The sequence below is a fragment of the Hyperoodon ampullatus genome, assembly GCF_949752795.1.
Source record: "Hyperoodon ampullatus genome assembly, chromosome: 11".
NCBI classification, from domain to species: domain Eukaryota; kingdom Metazoa; phylum Chordata; class Mammalia; order Artiodactyla; family Ziphiidae; genus Hyperoodon; species Hyperoodon ampullatus.
In genome coordinates, this window is record NC_136924.1 from 39,359,122 (window position 1) to 39,378,027 (window position 18,906).

General features: G+C 49.9%; 1 protein-coding gene across 3 annotated transcripts in view; it reads right to left on the bottom strand.

Moving 5' to 3' along the window:
• The window catches only part of SCUBE1 (signal peptide, CUB domain and EGF like domain containing 1), a gene marked incomplete at both ends in the record, with an annotated part of 129,967 nt that overhangs the window by 100,852 nt on the left and 10,209 nt on the right, over positions 1-18,906 (bottom strand). For all 3 annotated transcript variants that reach the window (XM_079715644.1, XM_079715646.1, XM_079715645.1), the window contains one exon: positions 6,684-6,812. In XM_079715644.1, coding sequence (XP_079571770.1) covers positions 6,684-6,812 — 129 coding nt within the window. The remainder of the gene's footprint in view (positions 1-6,683; positions 6,813-18,906) is intronic.

Here is an 18,906-nt window from a genome sequence, read left to right on the forward strand (position 1 = left end):
GTAGGACCTCACCAGGTCATGCTGGGGGAGGGGTCTCAGGGAGCAGCCCTGAACAGCTGGGAGGGGTAGAAGGACCGGGTGGATTTAAGGAAGGCTGGGCCAGAGGGCGCAGGTGGGCAAGGATGAGAGGTGAGCAGAGGAGGCTGGCAGCAAGCACCCTGGCCTGAGGGCTTCGTGAGCTGGCGGGCAGAAGAACTGGGTGCTCCTGTGAAAGTGATGGGAGCCACACGAGCGGGTTCAGTAATAACAGGGCTCTGCTCGTTCACACGGGGTAAGACAATGCCCCAAAGAAGCTCAAGGGTGACACAACGCTCCTGCGTGGGCAGCAAGATCCTGCCTTGGCCTGGGAGGCAGGACAGATCTGGGGGAAGTCTCTGGAGCAGGGGCCGCCCTCACGCCCTTCAGCACGCCACCCACCAACCTGGCTTGGCAGATGCCAGGGTTTCTCAGTGACTCTGAAACTCAGAGCAGGGCATATCTAACCCCCAGTGAAGGAAGCCCCTCCCTGATCCGCATCAGCCCCCCAGAGCTGGTTCTGTTGTCATGGTGCCATGAGGCAAGGGGTGCGCAGTGGCTTACAGGCTTGAACTGGCAAATGCACAGACCTGGGCTCTGGTCCCAGCCCTACCACTTACTGGCTGTGTGACCTTACATAGGTCACTTTCCCTCTCTGAGCCTCAGTTTCCTCATTTCTAAAGAGGGGATACTAATGGCTTCTGCCTATGCATGCTGTGAGAACTAAACGACAGAATGTGAGCATGACATCCTGGGTGACTCCAGGTGCACGGCAGAGGTGCAGCCGAAGTTCCCTCATCTCACCTAAGAGAAGCTGACTACCTAGCACAAGGCCTGGCATACGGTAGGTGCTCCATAAGTGTTAACAGGAATGTAGCGATCTGGTTAACAAAACAACTGTTCTGTTGAACCTGGCTACAGATGACTCCTCTTCATCAGGGGAAAAAGTGCTGAGAAGCAAGTCCAAAATTCAGACTGCGGGCAACCTGAGAACCATATTTTTCAGTAAGTCAAGATAAAGACTGGGGTCGCAGAAAACATCTGGCTAAGTGAACTAATGGCTTTAGGGAGAAAGGAGCCTTGCTTTGTGGAGTCGGGAAAAAATTATCCACTGCTGGTTTTAATTTAAGATGAAAAAAATCTTATTCTATTAGCCTAAATATTGCTCTTATGTCCAATTGCATGGAGTTTGGAATAATATTTTTCAAACAGAACTACTGCTATTTCAAGTAATTACAATGCTAAAAGCAGTCATTTGGGGTTGAGCAAGGATCTCATCATGGTTTCAATTCCCTCTGGTGTCATTTTCTGTTATATTTGAGAAATTCCTCAATAAAGATGTCAAATAGAAAAAGGGTTTTACTCCCCAGAGGACAGATTTGGCCATCCTCCAGGACACAGTCCCAGGCAAGCCATCTCCACAAGAAAATAACCTCATTTGCTCAAAAAAAAAAGAAAAGGTTCAACTGTGAAAACCCAGGCAAGAAAATAACCCTTCAGCCGTCAGCCTCATTTCTCCTAGTTAGCTCAGAATGCTTTTCAAACTGTGCTGACCAGGCTCGATTCCAGCCATCACTCCGAAGGAATTCAGTGGTGGTTGAGAGTGGAATGTTACAACCGGACGAGACTTTTGACCCAGACTTGGAGACAAAACAACAGGAGACGCAAACAGGCCTAACTGTCCCTGACGGGTGGTGGGTTGTGGAGTGGGGCTCAGAGTGACTGACCAGAGACGGTCAGGACCGTGCAAAGCAGCGAGGACGCAGAACACAGAACCTTCCAACCACTCGGTCAGCTTCTCACCCCCACCAAACACCCACTGAGGGCAGACCCTGTGCTGGAAGCTTCATCAGCCAGCGTGAACACAATTCCTACTGAGACCGAGCAGGCAGTCAAATGACCAACAGGTTGTGAGCAATAGGGAATGGTGGGGAGTGCAGCAATCGGGGACGTACACACACCCTCCAAAGGGGGCGGCCACAGTGCGGCTCCTGCTGGTTGCTGCTGGTACCGCACTGAGACGTGGGCAAGAGATGCCCGTGCTCTTGGCTCCATGCCTTGAGGGTCCCTGTGCTGCCCTGCCTGCGGCTGCAGCCCTTCCCACACAGTAAGGAGTCCACAAGGGGTCATGGCACCTGGAACACATACCCATCCCTCTAGACCACATTCTGGGTGTTTGAGACCCCAAAATTCCCTGTCCAAATGGCCCAAGCCTGTCTCTTCTCAGAGGGACAAATAACAGGACCAAGCCAAAGGGAAGATGGTTTGGGGGCAAATGGCCAGAGCTTACACATTCAGGTTAGGGTGTCCTCAGGCTCCCTGTGGTGTAGGATGGAGCCAGGGGTGAGAAGAAGGGGCGGAGAGCAGGCACTGCCCACGCTACCACTTTCTGGCACAAAACTCCCAAGGAGTCCTAGATTTCTAACTTCCAGTCTAGCCTTCCAAGTCATTAGGAATACTTGTCAAGGTAGAAAAGATTGAACATATTCTAGTTTGAAGCTTCGTAATGACTTCCACATTTGACCACATGGGATATGCACCCCTGCCCAAGTCCCACAAAGTCAGGGGCCGGGTGACTATGGCCAATCAGGAACAATGCTGGAAATACTGATTTTTATGTGACACCCCTTGATTTATAAACGTTGACAAATAATTCAATCACCACCACCATCGTCACGGTCATATCATCAACACGGCGGGGAGAGACCAAACATGTTTACAGGCTGGAGGAGGGCTGTGGGCTGCCAGCTTGAAACCTCTGCAACAAAATGACGACAACACCCAGCACCCGCGGAGAATTTCACATCAGTACGTTCAGCTCTCCAGGTCTACTTTCATATTTAATTGTCACAGTGACCCCGAGACAGGCATTTCTGACCCACTCTGCAGTTAGGGGCACTGACACATGGAGAGTCAGTAACTGGTCTCCAACATAGAACTCGTGAGTGGTGGTGACAGAATTTGGGCCACATCTTCCAAATGCAAGTCCAGCTTCCTCGTACAGCGTTACTTGTTTCAGCCAGTCTCTATAAGCCTCCATGACCCTGACACTGTGCTGGGCACTTTTTCAGCGTTTTATGGGTGAGGGGGTTGCGGCCCTGGGAGCTTAGCGGTCAGGCGGGGCTGGAGCCAGTGGGAGCCAAGGTCTGTCTTCTCTAGAGCCGGAGTTCCGTCTTGAGAAGGAAAAAGCCCAAACATAAGGAGGTCTGTCGGGAAGCGTCTGCCCCAGCTAAAAGCAGAGGAGCAACAGAGAGAGCCTTTTGTCGGCTGCCATATGTGTGACTTAGAGCCGTACGAAGTTGCAATCTGTGCTCGGAGGCGGGGGTGGGTGGAGTCTTACCCAGTTCCTTAAATTGATTAGTGTAAAAAGAATCCGCTGTGGGGCTTCCCTGGTGGCGCAGTGGTTGAGAGTCCGCCTGCCGATGCAGGGGACGCGGGTTCGTGCCCCGGTCCGGGAAGATCCCACATGCCGCAGAGTGGCTGCGCCCGTGAGCCATGGCCGCTGAGCCTGCGCGTCCGGAGCCTGTGCTCCGCAACGGGAGAGGCCACAGCAGTGAGAGGCCCGCGTACCGCAAACAACAACAACAACAACAAAAAAAAGAATCCGCTGTGAAAATCCTGTTGAAACAAAGACCCGCACAGACTCCATTAGTCTGGAGGCGTTGGGTACACCTGCCGTAGCCAAGAACAAGGGTGTTTACAAACAGGTGACTGCCCAGGTAAGAGAGCTGTGACAAGGAGGGGAGCCTGTGTGTCCCACGCAGCCCGGGGGCTGCAGACAGCAGGCCTGGCCCCCACAAGGTCTCGGGGGCGTCAGACCAGCCCATCGCAATACATCTGGTCTGCAAGTCGATGACCAGACCGATGCCCATTATGTTTGTGTGCTCGGGGCCAGGCACTCTCAAGATGCTCGACATCCACGATCCCACTCAGTCCTCGCAAGAGCCGTGCAAGACAGAGGACTGCAAATTCTGTTTTACAGGTGATGCAACTGAGGCCTGGAGGAGAGGTGGCCAAAGGTCACACAGCAGATAACTGGCAGAACCAGGATCTGAGCCCAGAACTGGCAGTTCCCAAGGTCCGTCCTCCTGACCACTGGGGATATTGCCTGCTGCTCCATAGAGACTGTCAGCTCTGCCTTCATGGACTAATCAATTTTTGAAATTGTACTCTATCATCTGAAAAAAGGGACGAGCAACTAGTAAAGTTAAATGCTTATGCTCCTGGGAGGATTAAACGAGAGAAAACTTGAACAGCACTGAACTTGGCGTCTGGCACAATGAATGCTGTACAGCCTCAGTTCTCCGCGATCTCGCCAAAGGCTCTGCCTGCCTCGGCAGCCCCACCTCCCGCTCTTCCTCCCCGGCCCCCCGCCGCCCCCAGCCCAGCCTCAAGGAGCCACCCACAGCTCTCCACGCAGGCTCTGCCCTCGACCCAGTAAACTGCTCACCTACCTTTGGAGATCCTGTTCGATGCAGTTCCCCTGAGGAGTCAGCGCCCCCCACCAACCCCATGCGGGGGTAGCTCTTCACAGACCCCTCTGGGCTTTAACAGTCCAGACCTCCGTTTTGGCAGTTATTTGGGGTGTAATTACATGTTTATGGATCTGTTTCCCATAACACGCTCATCTAAGATCCAATATGCATTCAACAAAAACAGGCAGAGGAACTGAAGACGAATACACCACTAACTCTGGAAAAGTTTCGGAGCACTTGGGATGGCAAGCTTCCTATGCCATACACCAAAAAACCAGCTGGCACAATGGAAGGTTTACTGAGCCCTTCCAGGAAGCACTGCATCAAAAGCCATTAAAAAAAAATCCAAATAATCCTTTTGACCCAGTAGTTCCAGGAAGACTTGCTAAGGAAACAGTTGGGGAAACAAGAAAAAAAGTTTTATGCCCAGAATCACCTCTGGATTCTGATGGTAAAAACAAACAAAATAAGCAGGCAGTTTAAACGTCCAACCACAGAAGGGTGGCTGAGTCACCTACAGTAATACTAATGCTTGTCTGTTGACTATTTATACTCACCAAGTGCCAGCCACTTCACTGTGCCATTTTATCCTCACACACAACCTAGTGAGGCAGACAGCGTGTTACCTCTGTTGCAGTCACGGTGACAGGAACTGCTCTGAGGACCGAGAACCCTGGGACAGGCACACTTCTCAGCCGTCCGGGCACGATCGCAATTCCTGCTCACAGAAGCGTGTGAGACAGCTGCTCTTCACACCCTCCCTTTACCAACAAGTGACTGAGGCTCAGCGATGTTAAGAACGGGTTCACAGCCACACCACACTCCGGCCAAGACCACGGTCTTACCCTCTAGGCTCCAGCCATCGTTCCCCAGGTCACTCAGCAGCCGGTAGCAGAAGAGGGCTTGGGGGGCCGGGGCATCTGCTTTGAGACCATGTGGTTTCTACCAGGAGATGTTCCTCCTGCCACAGGCTGCAAACCACCTCTGTTATGGGCTGAATTACATCCCTCCAAAGATGGCGAAGTCCTGACTCCCAGCGCCGGGGAAAATAACCCCTTCCGGAGGTAGGTTACTGGCAGACGATCAAGATGAGGTCAGTAGGGTGCACCCTAATCCAATATGACCGTGTCCTTAGAGAAAGGGGACATCTGGCCACAGAGACAGGCACGCAGAGAGCAAAGACAATGTGAAAACAGAGGGAGAATGTGATCTACAAGCAAAGCAAAGCCTGAGGCTACCAGAAGCTAGGAGAGAGGCATGAAACAGGCCTCAAAGCCCCCAGAAGGAACCCACCCTGTTGACACCACAGCTTCATATTTTAGCCTCTAGAACTAAGACAGGATAAATTTCTGTAGCTTAAGCCACTCAGTTGTTACTTTGTTACAGCAGCCCCGGTTGTGAGTCACTTATCAAACTATGAGGCAACTAGGAAAAGGGTGATAACAGGGGCCAGGTACCTGATCGCAGCTACAGTGTAATCACACCTGGCTGCAGAGAGACGCCTGAAGGCAAACACACCAGTGTAACCAAGATACTTTCCAGTTTTTCCTTGTTCTTCTACGTTTTCCCAATTTTACCCAGAAAGTTTGCATTACTCATAAATTTTATACAACTGTTTAAAAATTATATGTATTTGAACCAGGAGAATCTGGAGGTGTGTAAGAATCCTTGTTATGGGTTGAACTGTGGTTTCCCCCAAATTCGTTTGTTGAAGGTCTAAGCCCCAGTACCTCAGAATGTGACTGTATTTAAGATGGGACCTTTAAAGAGGTAATTACGTTGAAAATGAGTTGTTGGGACAGCTTCTACTCCAATATGACTGGTGTCCTTATAGGAAGAGAAGATTAGGACAGAGAGAGAGAGAGAGACAGGTGTCAGATACCTGCACGCAGAGAGAAGACCACGTGAACACCCAGCAAGAAGGGGGCCAGCTGCAAGCCAGGGAGAGAAGCCTCAGAATAAAAAGAGACCCATCAACACCGTGACCTCGGACTTCTAGCCTCAAGGACTGGGAGAAAATAAATTCTTGTTGTTTAAGCCCCTCAAGCTGTGCTTTTTTGTTACAGCAGCCCTAGCAAACTAATACAAGGAACCAAAAGAGGGCAATCCTTCCCACTACCCCCCACACTGCCAGCTGGAGCTGAGAAACAGGCAGGGTGTGCCCAGCGGGCCAGGCACAGCTGCTTCACTCACCCAGGCAGTTGTGTCCATCGTGTGCCAGCATGAAGCCATCAAAGCAGGTGCACCTGTAGTTCCCCGGGATATTGATGCACTCGTGGACACAGCCCCCGTTGTAGTAGTCATTCTCACACTCGTCGATGTCTGCAAAATGAGGTGCATGAGAGGTGTCAGAGGAAGAGCCCGGGGGTCCCCTTTCCCCCCACTGCTGAAGTCACCAGGACATGAGTGGTTCGGGGATGACTCAACAGGTATTCACTAAAGTCCTTGCTGGGGGCGGGGGACGCAAAGGTTACAAAGATGAAGATCCTGGCTCTGCCACAAGGTTGGCCGCCGCCTTGAGGAGCAGGGCCACGTGCCGGGCATGTTTGGGGTGATTTTCAGATTCCCCCTACAGAGAAGCAGGCAAGATTCCCACCCATATCTCCCCCCTTTGAAGCCCTCTCAACACTAACAGCACGCAGGGACCCTGTCTAAAATGCCTCCAAACTGCCTCTTTTCAGGATATTTGAAAGCTTCCCAGAGGTGGAGACCTCATTACTTGTGAGGCAGGGGGTATGAAATAAATGAACTTTGCACACCACCAAAAAATGTAACCTCTGGAATGAGAGAAAAGTCCACATACTCCCCCCAGAGTTTCCTTCCAGATCAGTGTCTGAAGTCTGAATTTCTACTGCTCCTTGTTACAACAAAGGCTTCTGTCTCATAAACAATGGCCAATAGCCTTTGTAAAGGTCACCCTTTTTGCTGTTTTAAGTCTTTCTCAACATTTCCCATCAGGGGTCAAAGAGCTATCAGTTCTGAAGTTCCAGAGAGATCTGAGACACCCTGGAGAGCAACAGAAGCGAGTCTAGTTAACATTCAATGAGCTCCTTCTGTGCCCAAGTCCCGGGGGGCAACACCAGGCGTCATCATCGACCCAGTCCCCGTGCTAACTCTGAGACATAGGCACCATCGTTGTTATTCCAATTTTACAAGGGCATCGAAGAAGCCGAGGCACAAGAAGGCCAAACCCTTGCCAACGGTCACACACCTAGAAGGGCTATAAGTGGGATTCGACCAGTGCAACCCCCCAAGGCAGCAGAGGGGAGGGGGTGTTCAACCTACCCACCCAGACCTCCACAGGCTCTGCGGAGAAGCAGGAAAGGGGGCAGCCAGAAGTGTCCCACAGCAGAACCAGAAGTTCCCCAGTGGAACCGGAAGTGTTCCCACAGCCAAACCAGAAGCAGTACTGCCCCGTCTCAGCAGTACTAGAAGTGCTTTGCAAGAGGTACCACGTGGGGAGAAGCAGTCTCTCCTCTACCTGGTCGAAGAGGGATTTTTGAGGCCAGGCTCCAGCTATGAAAGCCAGGAAGGGGCCAGCCTGGAGAGAGGGAACTGAAAGCAAACCTGGCCGCTCCTGCAAATGCCTGAGGAGCTGGCACAGGGAGACATCCAGCTCCATGCTCTCTCCAAGCGGTCCAGAGGGCAGAGCTACTCACAGCAGGGGAAAGCCAAGGGGGCCAATTAATGTTCAAGGGTAGGTATGTCCATCTGGAAGACAGGGCCTGTCTCAGGAGGTAGTGAGCTCCCTGACTCTGGAGGTGATCAAGCATTGTCTGGGACACTGCCAGCAGAGGGAATAACTTCATTGAAAACTGCAGCACTGAAAGTGCTAGAAATAGGGTCTGAGCTGCGCAGCCTCCTCCTGGTGCCCACCCATCCTGCCATGATGAGGGAAGAATAAAGTTGCCTGGATCCCCAAAGGTGCAAGAGACAGGAGGTTTCCTGCCTGCAGAGGCCATCAGTGTCAGCTGGGAAGCAGGCTCAATTCTGTAAGTCATTTGAATTGTTTTTAATCATTATACTTAATGTACTTAGAAGTTTTAAATAACATTAAAGCAGGATGTAAGATTTTGTGTTTGAAAGGGCACATGGATTTATAAAGACAGATACTGATTACTTCCCAATCTCTGCAGCTCTGACCTTTTGCTAGAGCCCCAGATACACCAATCCAACCACCTCTCCCCCTAGATCATCCACACTCACTGCAAAGGCAACACGGCCCAACTTTAACTCATCAGTCTGCACTTGCCTGGGGTTCCCCATTGCAGTGAATACTGTTACCCTTCCACCTCTCCACTAACACCTATCAGCTACCAACACGTGAATCTTCTACACTCTTAACATGGGTACAGTCTGCTGACTGGTCACCCGTTTCCACCGCCTGTACGCGTGAGCATCATCTCTCATCTGATCCGAATCAGCAGCTCGCAAACTGCTGCCTCCCTCCTTTCCTTCATTCAAGCAGGTGACTCAAAAGAAGACGGCCTGATTCCACCTGTGGGGGTGGAGCCTGATCAGTCTAACTCAGACAGTAGGTGGCATAGCAACTGCTATGGGTCCCAGGGTGGGCACATGACTTAGGCTGGATCAGTCAGACCGAGGGGAAGGACTTTTTTTTTTTTTTTTTGCGGTACGCGGGCCTCTCACTGTTGTGGCCTCTCCCCTTGCGGAGCACAGGCTCCGGATGCGCAGGCTCAGCGGCCATGGCTCACGGGCCCAGCCGCTCCGCAGCATGCGGGATCTTCCCAGACCGGGGCTTGAACCCGTGTTCCCTGCATCGGCAGGCAGACTCTCAACCACTGCGCCACCAGGGAAACCCGGGAAGGACTTTTATTCCATGCTTGGGCAGAAGAATTCTTTCTCTCTCATGCTGTACCTCAGTATGCAGGTATCTACTCCTGAAACGTATACCAGCTTATTTAATTTTCACAGCAACCCTCTGGAGTAGGTATTTTAACTCCATTTTATGGTTAAGCAAAGTAAAGGGCAGAGAGGTAATCGTTCAAGGTCACATAGTAAGTGGTAGGGCAAGGATCAGAACAAGTGTCTTTCAATTTACAAAGCCCATGTCCTTTCTAGTAAGTTAGAATGCCCATGACATGCCAGGCATTGAGAGGCAAAGCACTTTATATATGTTATTGCACTCTTGGCACATTTACCCTATGTACCAAGAAAGTGTAATCTAATCATCAAAACATCCATTCACACCTTCATCCTTCCACTTGCGCCACATCCATACACACACACACACCCACTTGTGTGTGCACCTATCCATCAACCCAGCTAGCCAGCCAGTCAGTCATGCATCCACTCATCCAAACATCCATCCACCCATCCGCTATCCATCCATCTAGTCACTCCAATAAGCTATTCATTCAGATACCCACCCAATCATCCTTCCATTTGTCTATGCATGTTAAAATCTATCCATCTCAATATCCAGTCAGCTGACCATCCTTCCATTTATCCAATCACCTATTCCCCCATCCACTTATCCAGTCAAACATCCACCCACACAAACATGTATCCATCCATCTAAATATTCAGCCAGACACCCATCCTTCCATTCATCTAAGCATCTATTTATCTAAATACTTATCCATCTAAATGTCTAACCATCTATCCATCTATTCATTGATCCAAACACCCACCCATCTATCCAAACACACACACATACACACATATACACACACACACACACACACACACACACACACACCTACTTGTTCATCCATCTATCCAGCTAAACATTCACCCAGCCATCCAACCAAACACCTATTCATCCATCAGTGACTTCAAACATCCTCCATCTAAACAGCCTACAAAGTACATACAATAAGATTTTCAAAAAGAACAGATGTTAGGATGAAGAAAAAGAAATGAGGGCTGCAGAATAAGGGAAAGCTGGGGAATGTAGCAGAAATACATTTGGTAATTCCAGCACAATTACAAAAGGAAGGCCACAAATATGACTTTGAGTTTCCTAGAAACCAAGGCAAGGGAGGAAACACAATCAGTTATAGAGTGACCACATCCATAAAATTCAATTGAACAAGCTGTTTTCAGGGTGATAAGGTCTGAGAAAATTGTCTTTCCCCAATTAGGATAATCATACACCCATATTTGCCTGGCATAGTTCCAGTTTATGCCTGTTGTCTGGGTATAATTTTTAACAGCAACATTTTCACTATCAAAATGATAAACTACTTGATCACCATACACAAAAGACATTATAAAGAGATTGCTGGATAGTCCATAAAACAACTCTAGCCTTTTCCTCCCTCTGACTCCTCATATTGTAGGCCACAGTGGGTGCTGATGGGCTGAAAAGTGCAGGAACGTTTGCTGCTCACATTTCTTCCCTTAACCCAGTCCCAGAGAATTCCCCCAGATCTGAGCACCCCTTAGAATTGTCGGTTCCTCTCCAGTCCCCAGACCTGAAATGCTCTCACAGGCTTCTGAGGCCAACCTGCTTTACCCACCCACCCAGCATCCATCCTGAACGGAGAACGTCTGCTCACAAACCAAACCTTCCCTCATTTTCTGTGTATGTGCCTTGAATTTTTGTTTTTTAAAATCATGTGAGCCTCCTCCTTTAATACATAAGAGATAAACACATAAACAAATCAACCAAAAAAAAAAATCCCTGCCAAAGCTAGTAGATTTATTATTGTAAAAGACATATCAAAGAGCCATCAGCCCCAGAGGAGGTCCTGCAGGCCTCCAAGATGCCCATCAGTCTCAGACCACTTAAAAAAAAATTTTTTTATTGAAGTATAGTTGATTTACAATGTTGTATTAACGTCTGCTGTACAACAAAGTGATTGTTATATATATATATTTTTTTTAAATATTCTTTTCCATTATGGTTTATCGTAGGATACTGAATATAGTTCTCTGTGCTATATAGTAGGATCTTGTTGTTTATCCATTCCAAATACACTAGTTTACATCTGCTAACCCCTATCTCCCACTCCATCCCTCCCCCAAACCACTCCCCCTAGCAGCCACCAGTCTGTTCTCTATGTTGGACCACTTTTTAAGGACTGTTAAGGTCAGAGAATGAGGAACAGGCAGTTGGAGAGCGGAGAGGGTAAAGGAATGGAGGGGGGGTGAGCCAAGCTCTCTAGATATTTACTCTTTTTTTAAAATTTGAAGTATAGTTGATTTACAATATTGTGTTAGTTTCAGCTGTACAGCAAAGTGATTCAGTTATATATTTTCAGATTATTTTCCATTATAGGTTATTACAAGATATTGAATATAGTCCCCTGTGCTATATGGTAAATCCCTGTTGCTTATCTAGTTTATGTTTAGTAGTTTGTATCTGTTAATCCCATACTCCTAATTTATTCCTCCCACACTCCTTTTCCCCTTTGATAACTATAAATTTGTTTTCTATGTATGTGAGTCTGCTTCTGCTCTGCATATAGAACTATTTGTATTATTTTTTAGATTCCACATGTAAGTGATAACATATAATATTTGTCTTTCTCTGATTCACTTCACTTAGTATGATATTCTCTAGGTCCATCCATGTTGCTGCAAATGGCATTATTTCATTCTTTTTTATGGCTGAGTAATATTCCAGTGTGTGTGTGTGTGTGTGTGTGTGTGTATTTCACATCTTCTAAACCAATTGTCTGTTGACAGGTATTTGAGATGTCTCCATGTCTTGGCTATTGTAAATAGTGCTGCTATGAACACTGGGGTGCATGTATCTTTTTGAATTAGAGTTTTCATCTTTTCTGGATATATGCCCAGGAGTGGGATTGCTAGATCATATAACAGCTCTATTTTTAGTTTTTTAAGGAAACTCCATACTGTTTTCCATAGTGGCTGCACCACCTTACATTCCTACCAACAGTGTAGGAGCGTCCCCTTTCTCCACACCCTCTCCAGCGTTTATTATTTGTAGACTTTTTGATGATGGCCATTCTGACTGGTGTGAGGTGCTACCTCATTGTGGTTTTGATTGCATTTCTGATCATTAGTGATCTTGAGCATCTTTTCATGTGCCTGTTGGCCATCCGTATGTCTTCTTTGGGGAAATGTCTATTTAGATCTTCTGCCCATTTTTTGATTGGGTTTTTTGGTTTTTTGTTTTGTTTAGTTTTTTTGATACTGAGTTGTATGAGCTGTTTGTATATTTTGGAAATTAAGCCCTTGTTGGTCACATCATTTGCAAATATCTTCTCCCATTCCATACATTGTCTTTTCGTTTTGTTTATGGTTTCCTTTGCTGTGTAAGAGCCTTTAAGTTGGGTTAGGTCTCATTTGTTTATTTTTGCTTTTATTTTTTTTGCCTCGGGAGACTGATCTAGATATTCACTCTTAAAGGACTGTTTTGAGTTGGATTGTGCCCCCCCAAAAGATGTGTTGATGTCCTAACCCTCAGTACTTGTGAATGTGACTTGATTTGGAAATAGGATCTTTGCAGATGTAATCAAATTTTAGGTAAGGTTGTAGTGGAGTAGGGTGGGCCTAAACCAGTGACTGGTGTTCTTATGAGAAGGAAATTTGGATATAGACACACAGAGAGGATGTTAGGACAGAAAGAAGAAAACCATGTGAAAACACAGACATACAGAGGGAAGACGGCCACAGGACCACAGAAGCAGAGATCGGAGTGATGAAGCTGTGTGGAAAGCAGGTGTGACTGCTGATTCCATTTTTTTTTTTTTTTTTTTTTTTTTTTTTTGCAGTACACGGGCCTCTCACTGTTGTGGCCTCTCCCACTGTGGAGCACAGGCTCCGGACGCGCAGGCTCAGCGGCCATGGCTCACGGGCCCAGCCGCCCCGCGGCATGTGGGATCCTCCCAGACTGGGGCACGAACCCGTGTCCCCTGCATTGGCAGGCGGACTCTCAACCACTGCGCCACCAGGGAAGCCCTGCTGATTCCATTTTACTGATGCCGAGAACGAGGCCCAGCATGGCTGAGGGCCTTGTCTTCAGGCCTCCAGCCAGGGGCTGCGTTCAGACGCAGGCTCTATTCCCGTTGGAGCCACATCCTCGGGGTGCATGCGGTGAATACTTATAAAAAGTGCTTCATGCTCCAAAAAGTTATCAAGGAGAAAAGGTGGGGAGGAGATGTCACGTGCATCATTGCTTTTATTTCCAAGGTCCGTACCTGCCCTTGAGGTTGAGGGGCAGTGACAGCGATGGTTCATACCAGAGAAAGCGGGCAGGACAAAAAATCTGACTTGAATGCTAAGGATTGGAAGTCTCAACAGCTCGCCTTAAACATCCCTGCTCCTTCTCCAGCTTGAATTTTTTTTTTAATGAGAACTCAATTCCCGACAGAAAACAGCTTCCAACATCCAATAGAGCAGAGAAAAACAGCACGGGGAGCTGCTCATTATGGGATTTTAAAAGGTCAGGCAGTTCCACTTTTCCTATATTAAAATGGCAGCAGGCACACACGATCCCACAGCTGTGGTTATGTGCCAGCAACACTGGTAAGGACTCGAGTGGGATGAGTGTGGTTTTCTTCATTTAATTCAAAACTGATTCTTGCTGCCCCATAAAATATATATCTACTCTGTAGTGCCTATAAGAGATTCTACTACAACGAGTCAGAGATTCTTCTAATTTTAATACTACTTAGGGCATTTTAGTCCTAAAAATAAGACTGACCGGAAAGGTTCTCAAAATGAGGATTTTTAAAGCATCTCACTCCCCACTATCAGAGATCACTACCGAAAATATCTTCGTGTTTCCCCTTGAAATTGGCATTTTTCTCAAAATTCCTTGCAGATAGTGGAGACCAAATGCTCTAACAAAGAGCCCTTCCCTGGCTGGGCGCTTGCATGTCTTCTCCTTTGTCTGGGGGCTTTAGGAAAAACCGTGCACTCCTTAGATCAGGCAACCATTCTGGGAGAGATGTATGGCTTAGGAAGTTGAGTCCTTATTGGTGAATAAATCTTAATCCAGTTTGTTGGCTAATTACATTCGCGGGAAGAAGGTAGTTTCGCAGGGCCGCCTAGCAGGAAGGATTAAGCCTCCCCCCCCGTCGCCAGTGGCACAGGGTTAAGCTCTGGGTTTGTAATGACTGAGTAATGAGACCCGCTCTCGGTGGACCCCTGGCATCCATCGATCAGGTTTCCCTTCTGCTGAGACAATGCCAGAAGTGGGCCCAGCAGTTAATTATGGGAAAGGTCAAAGGTCATGCAAAACCAACACAAATCTATATACTTTTTCATTCCTAACTGCACACAATGACCATGGCTCAGCCAGAGGGTGGGAAGGTCCTCCCCCCAGCCAACCCATGATCCAAGGTAACCATGGGGTCTGAGCTGCTGGCTGACCTCTCCCAGTGGCCCGGACGGCTTCGGGCCTCCTCCACGCTTCTGCCTGCGCTGTTCCCTCTGCCCGGAGCTCCTGCCCCTTCACAGACACCTACACCCTCTGCAGACTGAGCCCCAGCATCAGCTCCTCCCTGAAGCTTTGCAGATGCCCTGGCAGACGGGGTTCCTCCCCACCCTCTGGACGCCACGGCCTCCTGAACGGACACTATCACTGCTCTCACTTGCGATGTATGTGTCCTTCGGGGCTGTGAGTGCCACGGGGCGAGAACTGTGTCCTGTTCAGCTGCAGGCTCAGCAGTAGCACGGTGTCTCCTCAAAAGTCTGCTCGGCATTGAACGAATGAGTAGCCATCTTTTTTTTTTTTTTTTTTTAATTTATTTTTTTTTGCGGTAGGCGGGCCTCTCACTGTTGTGGCCTCTCCCCTTGCGGAGCACAGGCTCCGGAGCACAGGCTCAGTGGCCATGGCTCACGGGCCTAGCCGCTCTGCGGCATGTGGGATCTTCCCAGACCGGGGCACGAACCCGTGTCCCCTGCATCGGCAGGCGGACTCTCAACCACTGCGCCACCAGGGAAGCCCCGATGAGTAGCCATCTTGATTGGAGTCTCCGTGGACGTGTGAGACCGTAGGCAGGCCCTTTGCTATGAGCACCCTGAGAAGTGGGTACCAACATCTTTTTTTGACAGCAAGGGAAGCCAAGGCTCAGAGGTGTTACCTGCCCTGCCCAAGGTCACACAGCTAATACAAGTGGAGCCAGGAAGTGAGCCAGGCTCCCTGACTTCGGAGGATGCTGTCTCAGTCACACAGGGCCACGTTTTGTAGGATTCCATTTATAGGAAGTCTCCAGAAAAGCCACAACTATTGAGACAGAAAGCAGATTAGTGGTTTCTGGGGACTGGGGGGCTTGGGGGTGATGGCAAGGGGTACAGGGTTTCTTTCTGGAGTAATGAAAAGGGCCTAAAGTTGATTTCGGTGATGGATACACAACTCTGTAAATACTGAATCGTATACTTTAAGTGGGTGCATTGTATCATTGGATATATATCATTGCATATATATCATTGGATCATATCTCAACACAGCTGTTTTTCTAAGTTAACTCTCTCGGCACTCTCATCCACTGTGCTGGCGAGTCTCTGGGGCTCTGCTGGGGCGCAGATGCTCACCTTGGACTGACCTCAAATGCCACTTGCCCAGCGCGGGCTCAAGGTGGGCTTTGTGGTTCCCAAGTAATAGGCAGGACTGGCCTAGCAAACCCAAAGTACCAGTTAATTACTCCTTTTCTCCCTCCAAAGCACCCTGGACCCTTCACTGGGGGCTGTCCCCAGGCTCCGACATCAGGCCTGGTGGGTACCGAAGCACCCTGGTTGGCAGAGAGCTCACCTATCCAAGTGGTCAAGATGGAAGCGAGAAGGGGCCCCAGGAGGCTGCTAGCCCAGAGCTGAGGCTCCCACCACTCTCCCACCAGGCAGAGGCATGGTCATTCTCCCACCCGCTGAGCAAACTGCAGGCTCAGAGGCGCTGTTCCACGGGCCCAACCCCCTTGGAACTCAACAGGAGGATCATCAGAAACAGTTGCCTGAAAGCCTGAGCCGCCGCTTGGAATGGGTAAGCTGGGGTCCTAGAGCTCCACTGATGCGCCCCTGGATTTGATAAAGGGGTAACCGAGCCCAGAGAGGGGGACTGCGGAGCTAACGTATCAGCAGGTCGAGGCTGACAGCAACTTGAACCAAGACTCCCAGCTCAGGCGTCTTCCCCTAACCTCACAGGCCGCCCTCTGTGCTCCAGCAGCAGGGGCCTGAGCTGCCCTGGTGCAGTTTGATTTCATTCTCTTTCTCTCCAAATCCCCAGTGGGGTTTCTCTTTAACGACAATAAGAGCAGGGACAGCTCCCCACCACCACCTTCTAACGGCAGGTGGCTAAACCCTTACTATAGGCCAAGTAGGAAGGGCTTAACTTCTCTCATCACAGAAAGAGAAACAGGCTCAGAGAGCTGAAGTGACTCGCGCAAGACCGCCCAGCTAGTAAGTGGCAAAGCCCAAACTGGAAGAAGCCAGGCAGGCTGGTTCCAGACTCCACCATCCTAACCTGGACACAATCACCTGAAGAATTCCCCACATCTCCGCGAATAGGGAGCCAGGGCCCACGGTCCTCGCTGAGGATCAAGCCACCTCCCCGACTTCTTCCCTCCTGTACCAGCACCTTCCCCGTCCTGGCCCCTCGCCCTCAGCCCAGACCCTGGCCACGAGGAGCCGCCAGCCTAGAGGGGGAGGGTGACCCAGAGACAGACGAACATCTCACGCAGGGACAGCCTTGCCGCCAGCGCTCCGGCCGGGCCAGGCCTGCCTTTGGGGCTGTCAGTGGGAAGGGACAGGCGGCTCACAGTCCAGCTGGAGCCCCCCTGGAACCCCTACAGACTTAGCCTGCACTGTGTGCCACCATGGCAAGGAGCACACTGAAGACAGAGCTGCCACTGCAGGGGTCCAAAGGGGCCTGGGATATCCTGGCCCCAGCCCTGAACTCTGTAGTCAGCACACTAAGGCCTAAGAGGTCCACAGACCTGCCCAAGGTCACACAGGTTGGCACCCAGGTCTCCACGGACCTACAGCCAGCTCTACTCCCCTAGACTCAAGGGGCAGGAGGCCCAGACAGAGGCAGGGTGGCTCCGGGAGAGAGGGTGCATCTCAGAGCCCACGGAGGGAGCGGGGCTGAGCCACAGCAGCAGCCGTAATTAACAGGCCAGAAGTCCAAGCCGGCCAGATGGGGTTTTACACTCTCTCCTCCCAGGGGCTGCAGCCCTGGCGCATCTGGAGGACCCCCTCCAAGTACCCTCCGAGACCCCCTGACCTTGCCTGCACACACAAGCCCTCTGGCCCTCTTTGTCTCAAGGCCTTTGGGGAAGGCTGCCATCCACTTCAGTAGCATTCAAAGGCCAACAGGCCCGTGGTTTATTTTCTTAGAAATAATGGTTTTTTCTGGTTAGCATTCCTCCAATGGAAAAACAAATCCAGCCACTGTAATAAGAAGCGGCCAAGAGGAAGCTAGAGGGCCTGGAGGAAGGGGCCGAGAGAGGCCTGCTGCCTGGGGAGCTTGGAGACGAGGGGAGGGGGTGGGGGCAGAGTCCCTCTAACCCTAGGAGAAATGGGGATTTAGAGAAAAAAGAAAGCTCGACGTGCAGGCCCTGGTGCTGTCTTCAACGCACTCTCACATATGGTGAGGTGGCTTTCCCTCCCCCAACCCCACTCCAACGCACATTCTGTGAGGCAGGTGCCACTGCTCCCGTTTGATGGGTAAGGAACCAGGTCTCAGGAAGGTTAAGTCACTTGCTGGACTTACTGAGTCGGCAAGGACAAAAACAGGCCTCTGCATCCTTGCTACAGACAATCCTGTGGAGCATCAGAGCTGGAAGGAACGCCAGAGACCCGCTCTGCTTTCCTAACTTAGCCCAGATGACACCTCTCCAGGGAGCCCTCTCAAACTCCCCCCTCCCCAGGCAGAGATATGCGCCCTCTCTCTCGTCCTCACCCCCACTGAGTCTGGTCTGTATTTCCATTGCTGTACTATCCACGCGCTGTTATGATCACGTCTTTCCCAATCTGTCTCTCCCCTAACCAGGGAGGTCAGGAAAACGCCTTGGCCCCAGCACCAAGTTTGGCACAGAGTAGGTACTCAGTGAACATTCTTGACACTAAACTGTATCTAGTCCAGTGGACACATTTTACGCACGGGCAAACTGAGGCTGAGGGAGCCAAACACCTCCAATGCTTAAACGCCAACGATTCGAGCTTTCAAGTTTTCCTTCCAGAAATGGACAATGGACTCCAAGAAGCCTAAACTCTGCAGCAGATCTGGGACCAGCTGTAAGCAGCGCTGCCTAATTGCTAGCTGAATTTTAAGTCACATCCAATTTCTTCCTGCCCGCTGCTCTGCTGGACTCGAGCGCTTTCATCTTCAGCAGGGCACACATTAGCATGCATAATTGCACGTTTTAAGACTTGAAGAAGAATTTCCCCTCCTCCCCGCTCCCAGCCCACCTCCTACTGCCCTTTCCTGGCCTCCCAGAAAGCAGAATTTTATCTGGGGTCTCAATACAGTGTGTAATAATGA